The sequence below is a fragment of the Thalassophryne amazonica genome, chromosome 11 (genome assembly GCF_902500255.1).
Source record: "Thalassophryne amazonica chromosome 11, fThaAma1.1, whole genome shotgun sequence".
Classification (NCBI taxonomy): Eukaryota; Metazoa; Chordata; class Actinopteri; order Batrachoidiformes; family Batrachoididae; genus Thalassophryne; species Thalassophryne amazonica.
In genome coordinates, this window is record NC_047113.1 from 38,061,783 (window position 1) to 38,085,782 (window position 24,000).

The window sequence follows — 24,000 nt, forward strand, 5'->3', positions numbered from 1 at the left end:
CTCAAAAATTCTGCTTCCTGAAAAAAATGGTGGTAAGTGGTCTGGTCTAAAAGAGCTTAATCTTAAAGGGGACATGTGATAAACATGCTAATATAGGTCAGGAGGTATGTTAAAAATTGCTCAAAGCTTTCTGTAAAACACACACACACACACACACACACACACATAATAGTTTAATAACCTCTAAATTTAAGTTTGGAATATTTACCCAATTTGTTCTTGAGATAGAGTTTGTAGGACGTAATAGGCCTGCCTCCGTCAAACATCACAGTCCAATGAACAGTGAGGGTCCTTTCCTTCACCTCTCGTATCTCTAGCTTCAAAGGGTGAGGTCGTACTATAGATAAAGACATCTTACAATCAGGATCTAATCAGTTAAGATTTTAAATGAGTGAGTTTTAAGTAGATTTTTTATGACTGAGATAGATAAGTTCCAAAGATATAGGTCATCACCTGGCACCACCGATAGAGTTATCTGGTGCTTGTGATCGTTGAACCATCCTGGTATTTCAACACGGCAGCCGTACATTCCCGAGTCGCTCTCCTGAACCTGCCTGATGGTCAGAGACACGTCACCCTTACGTAGGTCACCCATGAGCAGGTAACGTTCTGACGTTCTGCTGCTTATCGACGGCCCGTCTGAACGGATTACTTGGTTGGAGCAGCCTCTGATTGGGATGGCCCCTCTGCCCCAGCACACAGCAAGCCTGCCGTAGTACTCAGCATCATAGTTACATGTTAAGGTCACGTCTGATCCCACTGCAGCGTTAATGCTCTCTGCAGAGATGTGACCTGAAACAACAAAAACATAAAAATTTTACTGAAAGTAAAGAAGATCACTTGCTTGCAGATATAAAATGTCTTCATGCACGGTCTCACCTAGAAAGAGGCGTAGCAGGAGACAGCAGAGGAAAGGACAACACCTGCGGCTGAACATTTTACAGCACCCGTTGTGGCATCAGTTGGAGGATTTAAGTCACCTGCTGAACGACACTAACCCAAACCACAATGCGGGTTCAGCTTTGAAATCTTCTAGATCACATGATGCTGACCTTAATTTGCTCACGCAAACATCTGCTGGCTGAAGAGGAATGTAGAGGAGGGTCGTTTCCTTCTCTGTGGTTTTGGTTCCTTATCCTTAAAATGACAAACTGCCTTGTTTAAATCATGACTGAAGAGCAAAATGAAGTTGATTAAGAATTGTGCCTCATAGGTCTGTTAGAATCAGCAATCAGCTCACTCAAACACAAGATGCTTCATCAGTGTTTCCTGTGATTGGTAGAAAGTTATAGATTTCAACAGTTTATATTCAAAGCATCTGTTCTTGTTTCCTGTAGAATTCTTCAGCAACTTTTTCAACTAAACTTTTAATGTAAATTTTCATGCAATGGGAATATAACTGATGTGTTGATATATCATACACCCTTATAAACCCATTAGATCTTGATATATGACACTGACAAAAATAGAAACTGTGGTTTACCACAGGGCCACGGACCTTTGAATGTGACTTAGACTGCTGAGTAGACTGCAGGATGTTTAGTAACCCAACTCAGAATTTCCCCTTCAACCACATGCTTTATTATTTCAAAATACAAAGTTGTAAATACTGTGATTATTATAATTAGTCACAAGAGGGGGTGCAAGTAATAAGTAATTCCACATTATTATTATCTTATCTAGTAAATTAAAGTAGAAAGATGTCCCCTACATAATAAAAATTAAGGCACAATAACAAAAGAAAAATTTTGCATCCATAAGAACATTTTAAAATTGAAACATCAAATGCAAATAAATTGTAGCAACAAGCAGATAAAACAGACACAGCAAACCAAGTAGAACATTTTGAAACATTTGCTTTGAAATAGCTGGTGATGTAATGATTTCTTCTTTTTGATACAGACTCTAAAATAATGCTCCAAAACACAGGTGTTGCAAAGATTTCAAAACATTCTGGAACAGTGTTTCGAGTCAGATGTCACCAATTTGTAGTTCTGATGAAAAATTTTGGTATCATCCCCAGCCCCACTTTTGACCCATTCTTTAATTCTGATTCTGTTGTGTATTTCACAGCCCAGTCTCACGTTTTTTTGTTTGTTTTTTGTTTCATGCTCCCGTCATGAAATGAGTCAAATTTTCGTGTTTTTTTAAACTCATTATTACTAACCCTACTCCTTCCCCCAACCCTAACATAACCACCCCTGACCCCCCCGCTTCACTTTTAATTTCATGCAGTCATCACAGAATGAATTAGAATGAATTTGTGCTGCTGTGACGAAAATGAGGCGCTTTTCGTCACGATATCACAAACCAACAAATTAATGTATATTTCGTGCTGCTGAATCACGACTTGACATGAGACCAGGTTGGTATTTCATCCACTGCTGCCACTTTTTGGAATGTACTGGTAGTGTGGCCCACTGACGATGTAATGGATGGATGCTGGCCCTGCACCCCAGGGCGGTGGATTTATCTCACGACGCCCTGCCTGTGGCACCAATGATTGTGTGCTCATCTCAATAATGCACTTTGTTTTTGATGCGATTCTTGATTTTTTGATTCCTGTTTCTTCAGCTTGGTAAAAACTTTGTAAAAACCTTGTAACTGTTAGAATGGCCTAAGCAGTGGGTCACCCCTACGAGTCTGGTCTGCTTGAGGTTTCTTCCTTATCATCAGAGGGAGTTTTTCCTGAACACTGTCGCCTGTGAGCTTGTTCTTGGGGTTGGTAAGGTTAGACCGTACTCGTGTGAACCCCCTTGAAGCAGTTTTGTTGTGATTTGGTGCTGTATATAAATAAATAAAATAAATTGTCAATGTTTCTCCACATGGTTGGTAGCTGAACTTGTTAGCTGACATCGACATGAAGGTGGGCGGAGGTGACACACCCATTGTTAAGCACATGACAGACAAATGCTATGTAAATTCAACTCTTGTTGATCATAATTTTTCATAATCCATCCAGCAGATGGCAGTCACATCTATGGGATATTAGACAGATGCCACAAAATTGCTTTTTCAAATCTCCATCTTATAGTTTCATCAGCAGTACATGCTCTTTGAATTCAGTGAGTTACACAATAATAGCTTTGATTGTTTTGAGGTATTGTTCACACTAGCTGTGGACTAACTCACCCAACCACACACTCATACATTTTTTTTCTGTACAGGCCCTATGCTGTTACCATTTGGGTTTTCCTCCAAACATACCTGTACAGCAATTTTCCTCCTTGCAGATTAGACAGATTGGGGGATTTGTCCCAACACGTGTGCTCCAGGAGAAACATACTTAGATTTAGATAAGGACATTTTGGATGTGGTCCTGTGTTGTTAATGCTAGAGAACTGACTTATATTGAGCTTTCACAGCTAAATGAAGTTTGACAAATGTTAAAAGTGACCTGTAAATGTTTATTTATATTCAAAAACTTCAACATCAATTGAAATTTTAATTAATTAATCACTTTTTAATTAATAAACAACAAAATTAGAAGTGTGAATTGAAAATGGGTATGACTGTAGTTTAGCTATGAGACCAAATTGTCCATGAACCAAATGGTTGGAAGGTTTGATCCCTAGTTGCAGTTGTGTGATAAAAGTTCTTCAGACAAGACCCTGATCTAATAAACTGCTCAACAGCGAGACAAACTAGACCTTCAGGTGGACACAAACATGGGATAATTGTAAAGAAATGCAGTCACTGGAAATAGTAGAAAAGACACACACATAGGTCCTAAGTTCACATACAGTCATCATGGACATGAATCTTATGGCAATAATTGCCTTTCAGTGTTTTCTTTGAACTTCATTATACATTTCAAATAACATTTCTTCATATTAGTAGTGGTGAATGATGAAAAATGTCTTAACTTGACAAGGCCTCCTAACTTCCTATCAGTCATCATGACTGACTACAGCTGGCAGCTTCTCCATGCTAACACAAAGAGGGTTAGTTGGACAGCACTCACTGGACTGACAAATGCACAACGCAACGGGAAAGTTCAAGCATCTCAGTGCAGATCTGAGAAAGAAGATAGCAGATTTACACAAGTCAGGAATGTCTCTTGGAGCTATTTCTAAACAACAACAGATTCCAAGACAGTGACACAGGCAGCGTGCACCACAGCACGAGTATTTTCACTTTGGGTCAGAGTGAAGAGTTTTTATCGCATGGTTAAAAGTGCTGCAGGTGTTGGTGTGGACTGTGCTGAGGAACTTGTCCTTCCATTCGTTCAAGTATTTACACGTGAAGCCCCTCTCTTATATGCATGGTGTGTGGACCAATGGCCAATGAATCTTCACACACACCAGTGGGTGCAACAAGTTTTAATTCAAGTCTCAAAACAGATTTTGCGGTGCTTTGACAGGAGGGTTTGTGTTGCCTATTTCTCTTTTGCCTTCTGCACCATCTTGCACTCTGTGCTCACAAATTTGTTTCCTCACCAGAAACCCTGTCACTTTTGGGCTTGTACACGAGATACACATTTGTGCCTTCAATGGGAAGACAGATAATCTGATCTGATCTAATCTCAGATAATCACACCCATGGGCAATTAGGTGAACGCATCCAACCCCTTCACACACCACACACTTACCTTCAGTTGTGCTGAGATTTCACACAAGCTGGGCAGCCTGGGCTTAAAGCCTAGTTTACACATAGACGGTTTTGTCGGCGGGCAGTACGTAGACCGAAGTTTGCGGTAGTTCCGGCTGTTTTCGCGGTGGAAAGGGGCGGACCATTTCGCCGGCGTTTTGGCCGCCATACTATCCGCAAATACGCGGATAAAACGCCGCTAAATCCGCCGAATAAAGTGGTGTTTTGACGCCATAGCATCCGGCACACGTCAGGCAACGGGGGTTAATACCCAGTTCTATCCTTTACAATAGCAGGTTAAGACGCGCGTGAGAACGGCGGTGTTCTGCTGCCACCAATAATGCCCTGTGTACCGCTGGATTTATCCAGGCAAATCCTGCGTTACTCCAGGAACTTTTGCATATAGGCACCGCCCCCAGAGTATAATAGGCTGAAGCCTCTGTCACTGCAGGGGGAGGGAGATTATACTCAGCCTTTTCTTCTCCTTCCTTTTCCCCCTCCTCAACGTGTTGCTCGTCTCCACCACAGGTCTCTCCTCTGCTTCTGAACCAGACCTCTTGGTAAGTCCTTGCCGCTGCCAATTTTCTTTTAGGAGGCATACTGGAGCTTCTCTGCAAAAATATCTGGAGCTGGCCGCTAGTGAGAGGCCTGCATGTAGCGCGCTAGCGTTTTTATATTGACGGCCGCCTATCGGCCGTTTGGAACGCCGTTAACCGGGAGGTGGCGTTTAGAACAGCGTACTGTCCGTTAGCGCTGCCGTTTTGTCTGCCTCTGTCGCCGGTTAAAACGCCCTTGAGGACGCCGACGTGGGCTCAATCGCTGTTTTACACACCGCTGATTAGAGATACAACACCGGCCGCCAATTACGGCGGTGTAAACTGCAGCACTACAGGAAGGGGCAGGATGAAACGGCAATTAAAAAGTATCAAACACCATTGTTCGCGTTGTCTCCGTCGTCACGCGAATTCTCCGGGAGCGATCCCGGAATTATTCGACATGTTGAATAATTTTTTCGACGATTCCCGGTAAAGCCGGAACTAAGCCACGCCCCCTAGTGCTGGCGTTAACAACGGCGTGTGATCCTTAAGACGGCCAAAAAGTGTTCCGGGATGCTTCCGGGAGCTCTTACCGTCTATGTGTAAACGGGGCTTAATGGTATGTCCTTTAGAGTGTGAGCTGGTTGGGCCTCCATATTCCAAAAGGACAATGATCCCAAGGAAGGCTCTCGGTTCAAACCCTACCCCTGCCACATTTCTCCATGTAATGTGGAGTTGCGTCAGGAAGGGCATCTGGTGTAAAAAAAACTGCCAATTCCACATGCAGATCCACCTTGGATCTGCTGTAGCGACTCCAAGTGAAAGCAGTGGAGCAGCCGAAGGGACTTACTAATGATCCTGAGTGTAGCAGCTGCCCTCTGCGTTGTGTTGTTATGACTCTGCTCATTCGCTCCTCTCGGGATGCAAACTCACGATCTCCAGCATGGGAGTCGGACTCTCTAACCAGAAGGCTAAACCCAGGCTTCTGGCCTTATGACCAGAGAATCCTTTTGAGCTGTTGGGAGTGAGGTTTACTAACTAGATCTACACAGCTTCACCTGCTGGCCTCCATTACATGAGCACAGAGTAAAGCTGGTTCACATTAAGCTTTTGGAACGGCCTTCTCAAAGTCTCGACCTCATCTCCATCAACACTATCTGAGCTGTGGTTAAAGGTCAGGTCAGAGATAAGAACTAACTGAATTAATTAAACTTCACCAATTGTGCCATGAAGATTTGTCAAATATCAAACAAAATTCTGCCCAAAACCTATTGATGTCTACCACAGCCATCTGTCGAAGATGAAACTGAAGTCCATCCAACCAAATATTAAATGTGCTGTATGCATCATTCTAATCCAATTACATTTGGTTAATCGTGTGAGATTTCTGACCATAAAACATAGAGTTGACGGTTGCAAAATATTCGACCGTTTCACATTTGATTCATTACTCTGCGCCCTGACCGCGCGCGTTGCTATGCAGATGTCAATAATGGTGCTGTCAGCTGAGAGCTAGAGAAACTGGCGAAGTGACGACGATGCCAAAATGGGTGAATTTAAACTACCATACGAAAGTATTGATGCGGATTCTGCAGAATTACTCAATGCAGTTGACCAGATGGAGAAATCTGTGGGTCCGCTCACAGAATTTCCAGTTTGGCATGAAGATACTGTTGCTACGGTAAGCTTTGACGAGCCGACCACACCCTTTGACAACGATTCAGAAAGTGACCAGGTGGAGAGGGATCTCATTCAGGTCAATTCTTACAGAAAAATAAATCGTGCAAACGATGGGACTGGATTAGAATGGAAACAACCCTGTTGTGTTTGATGATTTGCGGACGTTAAAGTTGGATATTATGGTCACAAATATCCATTTTACCAGCTCCGCATTCATTTGTGACCATAAAATCCAGCATTAACATCTGCAAATCATCAGAGACAACAGGGTTATTCCCTAAGTATGACCCTGTACTGATAGAAAATCCAAAATAAAGTTACACTTGTGTATCTAGTTTTTTAAATGTATTTTCTTGTTAGTGACAATGTGTGTTGTACAGAACAACAATCATTCTGCCCCCAAAAATGAGCAATTCAAAGAAGTCACTGAAAACTCAGTAACGTCCTGTCATTCATACACAGTGACATCAAACTCAGAATTTAAAGAAACTTTATTTTACAGAAGCATTATGAACACATTAAAATGTATATTAATAATAACAACATTTAGTGGTATTATGTCATATAGTTAGCATAGTTTCCTTCACCTTTCTACGCTTGAAATGTGCTGTTTTTCCCCCACTAATGTCAAATAAAAAAAACAACACAAAAACACTGTTCGTGTGAAATCATTATATGACAAGTCACATAGCTGTAATATAAATAAGAGAAACAGATTTTTTTCCACCTCTCTGTAAAATGAGAAGAAGCTTCTGTAAGTACATCATACATTCATTATAAAGTTGTTTTTGACATATGTTTGAAATATTAACAAAATAATCTGATACATTCTTTGACATGAACATTAATAGCAATCAAAGCCATCAGTCTAAATCATGAGCTCATATTTTGATTAACATGTCCAGTAGATGGCATTGTGTCCACACACAGTATTGCATATAAAAATTTGTATATAACAAATATAATTCCCACCAACCATGACATCAGTTTTTCCATAAAACACCTGAAGAGTGTTTTTGCAGCTTCTCAGCCAAAACAAAACCTTTTCTCTTTTTGATGTTATCTGAAAATAGACCTTTAACCTGCTTTTCTGTGGAATGTGGTGATTTTTGTCTTACTGATCAATAGATGAGTTCAATAGTTTTCCCTCTGAGAGGGTCCATACACACACACACACACACACACACACACACACACACACACACACACACACACACACACACACACACACACACACACACACACACACACACACACACACACAGAGCGTGCAGACACTTGTTCAGTCTGCAAATCCCCACACAAGCCATTAGACTCCTCCGTTTTCTGATGTGCTGCACATCACGCAGGCATTTGGACACTTTCATAATCCGTCTCTGCACGTTCAGACGTCTGCATCAGCACAAAGTTTTTCCCTGGTTTGAAGAAATGCAAACATTATCAGTTCGATGAAGGAAGCAGAGGTGATTTTAATGGCTTTATAGACACCCACACCAAATGTGCAAAACTCTTCAAAAAGGTGCATGAATCACAAATCCATTTCACACTTACGGTAAATAAAGACGAGGATTACGACTACGGCCAAGAAGAAAATTGCTACCATCCTGCCAATGTTCCCCACATCGAGCGCGGCTTTGAATCTTTCCTGCCATGACAGTTAAGTTCGTGATGAAGGACTCAGTCAGTGGGTTAGTGATCTGCCATAAATATACAACGCACTGAAGCAAATTATTAGAAAACAATGATGTGGCTCTGTGGTGTCTAATCCACACGCATGAACACTTACAACCAAGTTGACTACGTCAGTAGTGTGAACATGCACACGTTTGGGTGTTCCCAGGCAAGTTAGTACTTAAACAAAAAGCTGTTGTAATATCAAATAAAGCTCAAGCGGTGCAGCCTTCTTTAGATAGCAATTAAAATTCAAAGCATATGTGTGCAAAAACTGAATTAAATAAAAAATTTGATGCCATACACTTTCTACTTCTTAATGATATATTTAATCAAACACCCAGTAATATGCTTGCATCCATCCCTTAACTGTCAGACTGACTATCGATAAGTGTTTATGTAACGGCTGAGTGGACCCTTGTCATTTGATTGGTGGCTTGTATGTCACGTGACATGGATTATTGGTATCATTTGTCGTTTTGTTTTATTGACCATGCAATAGTTCTTTTTTAAGCATGCAATTTTGTTGCTATATGAAATGTGCTATGCACGCCCCGACCACCGCGCACGCTCACACTACGGGGGTGACGTTTAGCTAAACATGGCAGAGTTTGTTTTGCTGGTGGATGGCGATCTGAAGGAGCTAATTGACGGTGCTATAATTCTTCTAACAACAACAACAAAAAAACAAATCCTCTACATTGTAAGCCATCTGGAGGCATGAGGTGCTGTTACGATGAAAAGATGGATACATTTCTGACATGATTTTTCACTGGACCGAGGAACTACGTTTTTTTGTTGCTGTTGTTTCTTGGGGGAACGTACACAACATCAGTGCACGGTTGAGAGCAATTTTGGATTCCTATTTGAAGTTCGTGTTGGACTGTTAATCACCAGTGGAACACCAAAATGTAAGTCCTGTTTCTGTTGTTTATAAATTAATAAAATATCAAATGACGAGAATCTATTTTAGCTGTTATATAAAACAAATAATGAATGGGGTTTTTTTTCATTCTTTTAAAGGAATAAATATTTCATGAGGTGAAAGCGGGAACGTACCATTCAACAAGGCAAAGCCAAGTTGAATGGCACGTTCCAGCTTTCACCTCATGAAATATTTGTACCGTTGAACTCATAAACATTTATTATTTGTATATTATTTCATTTTGCTAAATGACAAACAGGAGTGGCCTTGGCAGCCACCAGATCTACACTTTGGAAATGAAAGGAGCAAAATAAAAAACAAACTAATTTCAAGCTAAATGTGACATTAACCATCATGCCTGCTAGTTGTTTCCATCATGCATGTGATTATATATATATATATATATATATATATATATATATAGATTATTTCCCAAAATGTTTCTAGATTTTGGAAACGCCATGCCATGTACCTTTAAATGAGCAAATGAATAGCTAATTGAGTCCATCCCTTCCAAATTGTTGATGCGATAACTAAATGTTAGAATTTTACAGCTCACCAAATTAAAAAGGGCATATACATGGATGAACAGATGAGATGTTTGTGAGCTTTAATGCACCAGATTAACCCAAAAAGCAACTTTGTTTTACTTATGTAAAATACCATAAATCTGTCCACCTGCTGACCACTGCCCAGCCCAGTGTCACGCTTATAACTGAAGTTACATGTAACTGTACAGCCTTTCAACTTTCACAAAACTGATAAAATTTAGTTTCCATCGAAATCCAAACATGGCAGTGTTGATGTATTCTTGAAACGTGTTGCAAAACTCCAGCTCACTTTAAATGAAGAGAGCATATTTACCTGGGGGAATTCCATAATGAACATTTTATTTTCTTATTAATGCCGTCTACAGAAGAAAGCGCGCGTACGCATTCATGACATTTTGAAATGACAGAAAATTACCTTTGACCTTGCATGATGCGTGTTGATACACTAGTAAGATGTCTTGAAATCACTTCAGAGGTCTTACCTGGCTACAAAAGCAATGCTTTTAGAAGTGCTTATTTGTCACTAACATTTACAAAGTATAAGATTTTTACAGAAATAAGATTTTTCAGAGTATGCTTCACTATCTTTTTTTTTTTTTTTTTTTTTTGGAAGGAGCAGCCAGTTGACATCATCATGCCTTTCACTACATCTGACTGGCTGTCACCACGTCCTTCCCAGCATCCCTCACGCATGTCGGGAGAAGCCCCTGAGTAATCTATGACATCACTATGGTCACTGCTGTGGACTGCACGGGTCCATCTGTTCATTTGACATTTTTCCCTTCAGGGGAACTAATTCATTTTTCCAGACAGCATTAATTTTGATCATATTAACAATGTCATTATTATGAATCCCTTATTTAAAGGCTAATAAATAAAATTACAGTGTTTTTTGTTTTCCTGACTTAAATCTTAAAAACTGAGTGGCGGTACACCTTTAAGTAAAAGCCTAGGTAGTTATCAAGGCTACTGCTGCTTGTCCAGCAGGTGGATCAACATGCAGCAGGTAAAATAAGTGTTGAACACATCACCATTTTTCTCACTCAATATATTTCTAAAGGTGCTATTGAGATGAAATTTTCAACAGATGTCAGTAACAACCCAAGTAATCCACACACACAAAGAAACCAAAACAAATAAGTACAGAAATTAACTTAAGTGTGATAAAATGGAGAGACACGGGGAAAAAAGGTATTAAACACACTTACTGAAATTTGTACAAAAAGCCTTTGTTGGTAATGAAGCTTCAAGGTGTCTCCTACATGGAGAAACTAGTCACATGCATTGCTCAGGTGTGATTTTGACCCATTCTTCCACAAAAACAGTAATCAGATCTTGAAGGTTTCATGGACCTCTTTTATGAACTCTGATCTTTTATTCCTTCCATAGATTTTCTATTGGATTCAAGTCAGTTGATTTTAGCATTCTACCAGCTTTATTTTCATCGTCTGAAACCAACTGAGAGTTTCCTTGTCTGTGTTTTTGAGATCCCAAGTCTTGCTGAAATACCCACCCTCATTTCATTTTCAACATCCTGATATTTTTTTTTTAATCAAGAATGTCTCAGGACATTTTTCCGTTCACCCTTCCTTTAGTTAATATGAAATTTGCCAGAACTGGATGCTGAAAAACAGCCCCACACCATGATGTTCCCACTGCTCAACTTCACTTTTGTATGGTGGTGTTGGGGTGATGTGCAGGGCCATTTATGGTGTGTATTATGGCATCCAAAGCATTCAATTCTCAACTGTCCAGCCTATATTCTCTCAGTATTTCACAGACTAGTCTAAATATTGTGCAGTAAACTTTAAACAAGCTTCAATATATGCTTTTTCTTTAGCAATAGAGTTTTGCGTGGTGAGAACGCATACAACCCCAATTTCAATAAAGTTGGGACGTTGTGTGAAATGTAAATAAAACAGAATACAATGATTTGAAAATCCTCTTCAACCTATATTCAATTGAATACACCACAAAGACAAGATATTTAATGTTCAAACTGATAAACTTTATTGTTTTTGTGCAAATATTTGCTCATTTTGAAATGGATGCCTGCAACACGTTTCAAAAAAGCTGGGACAGCGGCAACAAAAGACTGGGAAAGTTGATGAATGCTCAAAGAACACCTGTTTGGAACATTCCACAGGTGAACAGGTAAATTGGAAACAGCTGAGTGTCGTGATTGGGTATAAAAGGAGCATCCCCAAAAGGCTCAGCCGTTCACAAGCAAAGATGGGGCGATCACCACTTTGTGAACAACTGCGTGAAAAAATAGTCCAACACTTTAAAAACCATGTTTCTCAATGTTCAATTGCAAGGAATTTGGGGATTCCATCATCTATAGTCCGTAATATAATCAGAAGATTCAGAGAATCTGGAGAACTTTCTACACATAAGCGGCAAGGCCAAAAACCAACATTGAATGCCCGTGACCTTCGATCCCACAGGTGGCACTGCCTTAAAAACTGACATCATTGTGTAATGGATCTTACCGTGTGGGCTCAGGAACACTTCAGAAAACCACTGTTAGTTAACACAGTTCGTCGCTACATCTACAAGTGCAAGTTAAAACTCTACCATGCAAAGCGAAAGCCATACATCAACAATATACAGAAACACTGCCGCCTTCTCTGGGCCCGAGCTCATTTGAAATGGACAGACGCAAAGTGGAAAAGTGTGCTGTGGTCTGATGAGTCCACATTTCAAATTGTTTTTGGAAATCATGGACGCCGTGTCCTCCGGACAAAAGAGGAAAAAGACCATCCAGATTGTTACCAGCGCTAAGTTCAAAAGCCAGCATCTGTGATGGTATGGGGATGTGTTAGTGCCCATGACATGGGCAGCTTAAACATCTGTGATGGCACCATCAATGCTGAAAGGTACATCCAGGTTTTGGAGCAAGACATGCTGCCATTCAAGCAACGTCTTTTTCAGGGACATCCCTGCTTATTTCAGAAAGACAATGCCAAACCACATTCTGCACGTGTCCAGACCTGTCGTCCATTGAAAATGTGTGGCACATTATGAAGTGCAAAATACGACAATGGAACAACTGAAGTCATATACTCAACAAAAATATAAACGCAACACTTTTGGTTTGGCTCCCATTTTGTATGAGATGAACTCAAAGATCTAAAACTTTTTCCACATACACAATATCACCATTTCCCTCAAATATTGTTCACAAACCAGTTGAAATCTGTGATAGTGAGCACTTCTCCTTTGCTGAGATAATCCATCCCACCTCACAGGTGTGCCATATCAAGATGCCGATTAGACACCATGATTAGTGCACAGGTGTGCCTTAGACTGTCCACAATAAAAGGCCACTCTGAAAGGTGCAGTTTTGTTTTATTGGGGGGGGGGATACCAGTCAGTATCTGGTGTGACCACCATTTGCCTCATGCAGTGCAACACATCTCCTTCGCATCATCCGTGAAGAGAACACCTCTCCAACGTGCCAAATGCCAGCGAATGTGAGCATTTGCCCACTCAAGTCGGTTACGACGATGAACTGGAGTCAGGTCGAGACCCCGATGAGGACGACGAGCATGCAGATGAGCTTCCCTGAGACGGTTTCTGACAGTTTGTGCAGAAATTCTTTGGTTATGCAAACCGATTGTTCCAGCAGCTGTCCGAGTGGCTGGTCTCAGACGATCTTGGAGGTGAACATGCTGGATGTGGAGGTCCTGGGCTGGTGTGGTTACACGTGGTCTGCGGTTGTGAGGCTGGTTGGATGTACTGCCAAATTCTCTGAAATGCCTTTGGAGACGGCTTATGGTAGAGAAATGAACATTCAATACACGAGGAACAGCTCTGGTTGACATTCCTGCTGTCAGCATGCCAATTGCACGCTCCCTCAAATCTTGCGACATCTGTGGCATTGTGCTGTGTGATAAAACTGCACCTTTCAGAGTGGCCTTTTATTGTGGGCAGTCTAAGGCACACCTGTGCACTAATCATGGTGTCTAATCAGCATCTTGGTATGGCACACCTGTGAGGTGGGATAGATTATCTCAGCAAAGGAGAAGTGCTCACTATCACAGCTTTAGACTGGTTTGTGAACAATATTTGAGGGAAATGGTGATATTGTGTATGTGGAAGAATTTTTAGATCTTTGAGTTCATCTCATACAAAATGGGAGCAAAACCAAAAGTGTTGCGTTTATATTTTTGTTGAGTACATCAAGCAAGAATGGGAAAGAATTCCACCTACAAAGCTTCAACAATTAGTGTCCTTAGTTCCCAAACGCTTATTCAGTGTTGTTAGAAGGAAAGGTGATGTAACACAGTGGTAAATATACCACTGTCCCAGCTTTTTTGAAACGTGTTGCAGGCATCCATTTCAAAATGAGCAAATATTTGCACAAAACAGTAAAGTCTATCAGTTTGAACATTAAATATCTTGTCTTTGTGGTGTATTCAATTGAATACAGGTTGCAAATCATTGTATTCTGTTTTTTATTTACATTTTACACAACGTCCCAACTTCATTGGAATTGGGGTTGTACAAGCCATGGCAGTTGAATGCATTACTTATTGTTTTCTTTAAACAATTGTACCTGCTAATTCCATGTCTTTCCGAAGCAGTCCCTGGCTCTTGGACATTTCTTCTAATAATTATTTTCACTCCTATCAGAAATTGTGTGAGGAGCACCTGGTCGTGGCCAATTTATGGTGAAATGATGTTTTTTCTACTTTCAGATTGCGGCCCCAACAGTGCTCACTGGAACATTCTGAGCTTTGAAATCCTTCTGTAACAAAGCCATCAGAATGTTTTGCAACAATAAGGTTATGAAGATCTGAAGAGAGCTCTTTGCTTTTACCCATCATGAGATGATTACTGTGTGATACCTTGGAAATGAGCAGTGGTTGGCACAGCTAACCAAAAAGTAAGCTTCAATACCATTTATCCGGATAACTGAAAAGTTCTTTTTTATGATGCTAAACCGATAAACTGCTAAAAAAAAATTCTCTATTACAGATAACCAATAACTTTTCATATTGATTCGGACAGGGTCACATCAGATTACACTGTTGGCTTCTGATAAGCCATTTTCACTTTCACTTTTCGCTGATGGGTAAATTCAAGGATCACAAAACACATAAGAACGCATGAAAAATGAATGAATAAAAATAAACCCCCAAACACTGTCATCATCTTTCAAAAGCAGCAAATCACAGTATTAGAAGTCACAGTTTATATCGTATTATACACACAAACTAAAAAGCTGCTGCTTTTTCACGTTTTGAACCCTGTGGCTTAAACGACCGAAATACATCCATTAATGCATTGACTGGCAGAGTAAAATACACGTTAGTAAATATAAATTCTTATCTGTTAGTTTCAGTGGGATTCATCTGAAGAAATAAAGTGTCCTTTTTTAATCAAAAACAGTGTCTAAACGTTGAAGAAATGTCCCTCTGTACACACAGCTGCACCACAAGAACTCCCCCACCGAGTCTTGGCAATTAAATTATCCCGTCAGCCACAAAGAAATAAAATAATGTTAAAATTAGTCCATTTTGTTTGTGTTGAGCAGACGGCAACAGTGTAACGTTCAAAGTGAACCTGAACTACACAACCCACAATGCTCCCTGCGTTGACCGGCCAATCACGTCTTGCACTTTATGACGATGGTTTTAAAACTTATCTGAAAAGCTCATTGATAGATTTCAGGTGGTGTCTTGGCTTTCTATACCTTTTTGCACCTCCCTTTCTTCATGTGTTCAATATTTTTTTTTCTTGTGTCATTTCACATTATTAAGCAAAACTTTATTTCTGGACATCTATGGTTTGATTTCTTTGTACGTGTGGATTACTTGGGTGGTAACCGACATCTAGTGAAAATGTCATGTTAATAACACCTTTAGAAATATATTTACTGAGAAAAATGGTGAAATGTTCAATACTTATTTTACCCACTGTACATGACTTTTTTTTTTTTTTTATGTGCTGCATGTATGCAGGAATGTATGTATATTAACTGATGAAATAAAGATAACCACACAAAACATGAAATACTGTATTTCCTCAATTAAATGCCTCTCCTTGATTTAGGGGCCTGCCTCATTTAATGACCGGGTGAAAACTTTGTCTGAAAATAATAATAATAATAAACACCTGTCTTAAATAAGTGCCAGGCCTGATTTATGCTTCTACAACTCCATAACTCAGTGGCCACGTAATTATGTTGACGTGGCCGTGACCCTTTCAAACTTCTCCATTGCGTTGGTGGGTGTCGTAATGCGATTCATACTGTTTCTAATGCAATAGAAGTCAAAGTAAATGTAACAACTTTTGTTTGTTTTTTTTCTTCCTTTTTTTCCCAAGTGGTCCCAAATTTTTCCGTTTTAGGGTTGTATACTTTTAATATGAAGATTTAACAGCAACCAAAGTGAGAAATATTATTATGAGAACACATCAAGGATGATACTTTGTCAGAATTAAAAATAAAAAATACCACAACAAATTCTGATCAAAATTGTTCAGTTTTATAAAAATATGATATTTAATTATCTTAATTTCAAGTAATATGCATTTTATACAAATAATGAATGTTTATGAGTTCAGTGGTACGAATATTTCATGGAGGTGAAAGTTGGAACATACCATTCAACGAGGCAAAGCCAAAAATCATGTCAGCTTTTCATCTGAATAGCTCTTCATGCATCCAGACAGCTTACAGCGGAGTGGATTTTGTGTGCGTGCATGCGTCGGTGTGTGTGTGTGTGTATAGAGTGCAATGGTACCAAATGTATGGAACCAAATTATACTCTAAATGCAATGCAGCACAAATGGGACAAATAATCCATGCCATGTGATATACAAAGCACCAATCAAATGACAAGGATCCACTCACCCGTTATATAATACTGTTTATGACACCCTTTTATTCCATGGATCTAAGCAAGCTCTGTATAGCTCTGTTCCACCTTTATACTTAGCATCATAGTTGTGGCCAATCATTACAAGATGGACATCATCCTTGTGATGCTTCACTTGCAATCGGTACTGACATAATTATTTCATCTGTACTGAAATACTCCATTCATGATGCCATGAGATGCACATGACTGAAGTAGTGAATAGGATTCAGAATGGAGGTTGGTGGCATCGAGTTAGAGCAGATATACTGAACTGTAAGCATGCTGATTCCCATTGCGTTGCATGCATCATCGCTGTGCCAACATGGAGAAGTATCCACCATCATCAAATGGGGAAAGAAGCAACATGTAATACCCCATGTCCATTTCAGTGTAACAGCATAACCTAGGCAAATTGTTGTAAGATGTGTTTTTCATTTGTATTTTGACATAAAAAGGAAAATGTGTAGGAGAAAAATTAAAGAATCACTTTATTTATTTCTCCATATGCTATATCCCTTACAGTGTGTGTCTTCTTCTCATGTTGGAGCCATGATTCATGTCAGTCCACTTGGTGCAACAGCTCTCCAAGGTGTGATCACTCCTTTTTAGATGCAGACTAACAAGCAGATCTGATTTGATGCAGGTGTTAGTTTTGAGGATGAAAATTTACAGGGTGATTCCATAATTTATTCCTCAGAATTGAGTGATTCTATATTTTTTTCCCTCTGCTTGGTCTAAAAAAGTAACCGTTACTGACTGCCACAATTTTTTTTCCTGATTTCTTATAGTGTTTCTTAAAGCCAGAACGTTGCCATTTGAAATGACTTTAGTTTTGTGTCATGTCTGTGATCTGCTTTTTTTCTACAAAATTAAACAACTGAATGAACATCCTCCGAGGCCGGTGATTCCATAATTTTTTGCCAGGGGTTGTACATATCTAACTTTGTTGGTGGGTATTATATTAGCTAGCCGCAAATGCAGGGTTGCCAACTCTCACGCATCTGGCGTGACTCACGCTTTCAGCATTAATCTCACACACAAGTAAGAAATTTCACACCAAAATAAAAATATCTCCCATTTATTTTCTGTTGATGACTAGATTAGACCAAACCAGACCACAGTGCATTGTTTCTTAATGAAAAGAGAGGCTAAGGCGCGCACCCAAAACAGCTGTTAACATCTGCTGAGTGCTGATAACATTCTCACTGCAGTATTCTGTGATCACTGATTCGCTGAAAATCTGTCAACTGATACATCAGCTGCATGTGAAGAGATAGTTTGAACAAAGCTTCTTAGCTTATGGTTTTGATCAAGTCAGCCACTGATATGGCATAAAAAGTTTTGGATAACAAGGTAAGCCTATCAACCTTGTAGTTCCTTGCCACTACAGATGGAACCTCATCAGACTAATTGTGTGGTGAGACAGTAGGCTTCAGGCTTCAACTAGTTGCAAACTAGGTAATTTAAAAGGACATATGGTACATTATTTAATGTCCTGGTTAGCACGTATTCATGATTGTAAGTCTATCTGTGCACATGCACTGAAAACATGTGGTTGCTGATGCATTTTATTGATAATTCCACTGACGGAGAAAATGCGTTTTGAACAACTGAATCAAGATGAAGCAATTGTGTTGAAATGGTTCAGTATTTGAAGCAATTAAATATGGTGACCAAGTAATTCGGGGCTTGCTTATTCAATGCAAAAAGACCCACTTTTATTCTCTGGTTTTTAACACTGCATGAGTTGTGTGGTCCTCTGTTTTTATTGTTTTTGTTTTCATTTAGGTAGATTTTATTGGTTTTATCTTTTGTATGCTGTATGTATTTATTTAATTATCTTGCATATTCTACTTATTTTTATTGTTAATTTTCTTTTTTTTTTTATCTATCGTGATTCTATGTGCAGCACTTTGGAACGTCTTTGTCGTTAAATGTGCTATATAAATAAAGTGGATTGGATTGGAATGCCTTAAACATATGATTTAATTTTAAATGTTGAACTCTGAGCTCAACAGGCAACATATTGACCATTCTAAATTCAGCCAGGCCTACATGGGTCGGGGGTTGTGCAGAGGAGGAGAAAGCGAATGATCTTGTTCTACATAATCTGCAGCCTCCTTTGATTACGTTTGGTCAGGCCAGAATACCAGGCTACACTGGCAGAGTCCATGTGACACCGTGTCAAGGCTGATGTAAGACGTTTTCTCATATGCAAACCCAAATCTGTATAAGAACTTTAAATTTTGCATTTGTCTTGCTGATCACTTTGTCAGCTATAAGATCACCAGATCAGGTCTGATCCAATTTATGGACCAATATATTTTACAGAGGATTTACCCTTTTTTTTTAAACCAGCACTTGTTACATTTAATTTGTCATTCCAGTCAGGTGTTTAAAGACATTAATAATATACTTGTGTTATAATGTGATTGTGTCATCATAACATACTGCATGTAATATAGTTATAAATTGAGAAATGTTTGCTCAACTATGGACTGTTATGACCATATTGTACAAAATGGAATGGAATGAGATTTATTATCATTGTCATTACAAATGCAACAACAACGAGATTACGTTTACACTCCAGTTACCTCAGAATACAGCAATTAATCCACAATTATTACTTGCTTACCGTAATAATGGCACACATCAAAATTAAAGACAACACATATATATTTGACATTGTTTATGTGCTCTAAACGTGAAGCAGTCCGTCATTCGAATTGAGGCAAAGTGGGTGAAGGCTGCAGCAAACATGAGTTGCACCGCCACACGTGAGTCGCGCCGTCGCCAAATGAAGGGGATTTGGGGGCTTCAAAGGTTTTTATTTAAAAACAAAATCATTTCAGTGGTGTCTGTTCCTCTTCTCTCACAAGACTCACACGGGAACAGAACCCACTGGCAGATGAAGATAGATTTTGTCCAGCTTGTAAAAAGTTGGATAAACCGCTGCCTCCATCCTCCCTAACTCTCCTTGCAAATTCACTGCAGAAAATGGTTCTGGGGAGCATGAGCATGGCTAAAACTCTTCAGCTTCACCCCGCAGACCCCCGACCAGGGCCCTCTTCTCCCCCAGCCATTTTAAGCATTTTTCAGGGGTGGTGGCCTAGTGGTTAGTGTGCTTGGTGTGCTAGGAAGACTCTTTTTTTTTTTTTTTAAATTAGGGTTAGGGTTACAAAAAATTGTCAGTGCGCGCTGTGCGCAGAGTCTCACTCTGGCCAAAATCCCAAAGTTGGCAACCCTGCAAATGTCTAACACTGAAGTAATAAGTGCTCCAAAAACAGGTTAAAATAATTTGTAATCAGTTGTAAAAAACAATATTAGATAATGCAACCAGAGTCCTTTCCATAACTCTTATTATGATGTTAAAGAATGTAGAAGCTAGTTTAACCCAGTCACAACAATGGCTAGCTAGCATGTAGCCTCAAAAACAAACATATTGATCTCATCAAGCAAAGCAAGCATTTCGCTAGTTTGTGTTCACTTTAAGAATGTTGGGGATTTTTCCCAAATTGTTTAACTTTACGCATTAGGATTAGTACTGCAATGCCAAGATTATATAACCCACAGCAAGAACATTCAAAAGCCTCTTTCTTCACAAATCATGGCACCTACAGAAACAGAATCCACTTGCATTTAATAGGAGTGTGACATACATGAAAAATATTAAAACTTTTTTCTTGTGTATGAGTGAGGGCAATTTAAAGAATTAAGAGACATTTTGCTAATTATTTAACATAGTGGATGCATAGAAATTCAACTTTGTCAACATGGGGTACATTATTTCCAGGTTTATGATGTGTTACTATTATGTGTATAAATACTGTGGGTATTATGAGCTTTATCAGACATGATGAGATCACTGCTGAAAGAAATGCAAACGCCATACCTCAGTTTTGACAAAATCCATCACTGGGCCATCTTGTCTATGACTGTCAGCTGTGGTTGTTGTCATTATATCTGAGGAGTTGACGCAGTTACTTATGAATTAAAATTCTGCCAGGATTCACTGAAAAAAACATAGGCAATGGCTATCTTTCTGGCTGCTCAAACACTAATTGTCAGCTTTTCCAGCTACTGTCACATGAACACATTTTACAGTGGTTTCTTGCCTGACAAAAAACAAACAAACAACAAAAATGTAACCTATGTAAGATACCTATATAATTACCTACCTATTAGATAAAATGACTTCAAGCCTAATCTTAACTGCACTAACAACAACATTGGTTGACGCCATTGCCAGCAGAGGTCAAACTAGAGTCACGTCATCACAGCTTCTAGCTGGCAATATTTCCAGCACTGGAAAAATAGTCATGCAAAATCCTTATTTTTACTTCAAATTACCACCACCACTATTTTTTGCATTTCCAACATTAAATACTTTATTTATTGATAGACTACCACCCCATTCACACTTTTTCCTTCCTTACCTTCCAGTATGACCACTTTTGCGTACGTTTTTTGGTCATTAAACCAGCCTGGGATCTCGACCCTACAGCCATACAGACCAGCATCATTCCTCTGAGCATGGAGGATGGTCAAGGATATATCCCCGTCTGTGACCCGGTGTAGCAGCTGGTATCTGTGGGACCATCTAAAATACAAAGCCCCTTCCTGGGAGGCCAGAAGAGTGTTGGAGCAGCCAAACCTTGGCAGTTTTCCTCGTACCCAACAAAAATTCAGCACTCCATAAGTGTGTGTGTTGTACCTACAGGGCAAAGTGACATTTTGCCCAAACGTACCAATGACGATGTTGGTGCTGGAACACACTGTAGAAGACACCAAAGTTTTAATGCAATTTGATGATAAAATTTAACCCACACAATTTAACCACAAACCCACTACAGATAAGAGTATGGGGGAACAGAAGACAGAATATCGACTTACCTTGAATGAGCATTGAGAAGAAAAGATAACAGAGACGACACATGTGTGCAGACTTGTACAACGATGTCTTGCGGTGAGGATAAAATGTGTTTCTCCCCACACACATCCTGAAATGATGATGATATGAACAGAAGGTTCAACTTCTTCTTTTTAAAAAGAAAGAGGAAGGAATACAGTGCCAGTCATGTCCACAGTTTGGCTTTAATTCTAGCAAACTGTCAACGATCACTATACGATGCACAAATCTGCCTTGATTAAAATGAACATGGTGTGTTATAATCATTATAACATACCATGTTCATTTTAATCATTACAATATAATGAAAGAGAAAGAACACAATATTAAGCAGTCATCAAACAAGATGATCTAACACCAAATTAAGCCAATTTGATATGGAATTTGTTCAGTATTGTGATGTTTGGGCTGTGTTGGTCTGTGTCATATGAATACATGCACTGTTTTCCCAACCTTACATTTGGGTCCCATTTTGGAGTTATGAGCATGTTCAAAACTTCCAAGTCATTGTGTTGCATTGGTTCAGATCACTTGAGACAGAAGATACTTTATTACAAAGCTCTTGTAGCTTAAACACTGCAAAAACTGATATCTAAGAAAGTTTAAAAAAGACTTGTTTAAAAAAAATTGACTTCATTTTTTTTGTCTAAATAGAAAAATAATCTTGTCAACCATTTTCACATAAGAAAAAAAATGTGTCTCACTTTTTCTTAATACGTTTTTCCAGCTAATATTAAGTTGTATTTAACCAGTAACAAGGAAAGGCAATGATTTCAAAACATCCAAGCAAAAGAAACAAGATTGATTTCCTTATTTTAAGACAGAGGCTAATCTTAAATAAGAATTCTGTCTAGTTTAAAGGCACATTTTGATAATTCAGTGCCTAGACATTTTGCTAGTTTTGAGAATTCTAACAAAGTAAAATTTTCTTACCCCACTGGCAGATTTTTTTTTTTTTTCTTTTTGCTTAATAAAAGACAATTTGGCTACATTTCAGATTATTTGGCTTATTTTGAGAGGGACATTTTTTGCAGTGAGACATTCTTTCAGCTCAGCCAGCAATCATTTGCAAAGTCCAGTGTCCAAATGGTAAGAAATCCATGACTAAACCACTTTTTTGTATGTCTATGATGGTTTCCTCAGCAGCTTTGTCAATGACAAGAAGAGGAATTTCTTATGGCATGGTAAAATTGAGAAAATACCCTTAGGCTCTCAGGGTTAAAGACCTCCCAGAAGTAAGCGAGAACATTATATTTTATCTCAGATTGTAACATCATGAATACCATACTTTGGCTCATTTTATTCTCAAGAAGGAAAACTTTCTTCATATATTCATAAATTTCATTTTGTTGAGAATCAGACATGATAAAACATTTTAAATGCTACTTCCAGGAAGGAGGACACAACCCCAGGACTCTTTGGTTTTAAAGAGCCAACATCTGAGCAAGACCTTAATGAAAGAAAAAAATTAAGCATTTTAGGCTAATTCTAATAACGTATTTGCTTGTTTCACACTATTAATCACAGACCCTGATGAACTAATAAATGAAAACATAAAAATAAAAAACAGCAACTTGCAGTCCCACCTTTATTGAACGTAGCGAGCCATAAAACGAGCGCAGATGATCCTCACTTTAAGAGGAAAGATCACATGAGACTGTGTGTCACAACCAGCTCTCAAATAGCCTGTTTGTTGTTTTCATTGCACAGTTAAACATGGTGCTACATCCAAACATAAGAAAATGTATCATGTCACTGAGCTTTTACAGCCTTTTGTCCCCTAAACAAGGGAGGGAAACTGTTCAAGTCCCGATTTTCCACATTTCATCATCAGTAAAAGTCACAAACTTACTGAGATCAGCAACCCTGTGGCTAAAGCGGATCAACCTCCAGACATTTTTTTTCCAGCTCGGCAGTCTTTTACTTCCCTCTCGCTAGTCTGCAATTATTTTTGAATATATAATCCGTAATTAATTACAGGTTACTTGTCATAGGTAATCTACTGCATCACAGTGATGTTGGAACTATTGTAGGTTAACAATGAGTTTTGGAAATGTTTTTTAAAAAAAGAAAAATTGATTGACCTTTAACCTCTCAAGCTGTTGGCAGGAAAGGCTATCATGCTTGGTGGGTGCCAGGACCAGGCTTGGGTGTAAAAGAAATCATGGTCTTTAATTTGGGCTCAGGTTTGGTACGCAGGTGATCAGTCAAAAGAGCAGAAGCACAAAAAGGGTCAGTCAAAAACACAGTCATGGATAAGCAGGGT

General features: G+C 39.1%; 1 protein-coding gene across 2 annotated transcripts; it reads right to left on the minus strand.

Moving 5' to 3' along the window:
- Positions 1 to 937: 937 nt before the first annotated feature.
- LOC117520377 (hepatitis A virus cellular receptor 1 homolog) lies at positions 938 to 21,850 on the minus strand. 2 transcript variants are annotated; one of them, XM_034181722.1, is made up of 6 exons: positions 21,719 to 21,850; positions 21,262 to 21,600; positions 20,718 to 20,788; positions 8,358 to 8,451; positions 8,108 to 8,221; positions 938 to 1,131 (listed from the first exon to the last, which is right to left on the minus strand). In XM_034181722.1, exons 1-5 carry the CDS (start codon positions 21,822 to 21,824, stop codon positions 8,148 to 8,150), a joined length of 684 nt encoding a protein of 227 aa, XP_034037613.1. In that variant the 5' UTR covers positions 21,825 to 21,850; the 3' UTR covers positions 938 to 1,131; positions 8,108 to 8,147. The 2 variants fall into 2 exon arrangements, with proteins under 2 accessions (XP_034037613.1, XP_034037612.1); XM_034181721.1 differs by lacking the exon at positions 938 to 1,131 and having other exon boundaries at positions 7,826 to 8,221.
- Between the last annotated feature and the right edge of the window lie 2,150 nt (positions 21,851 to 24,000).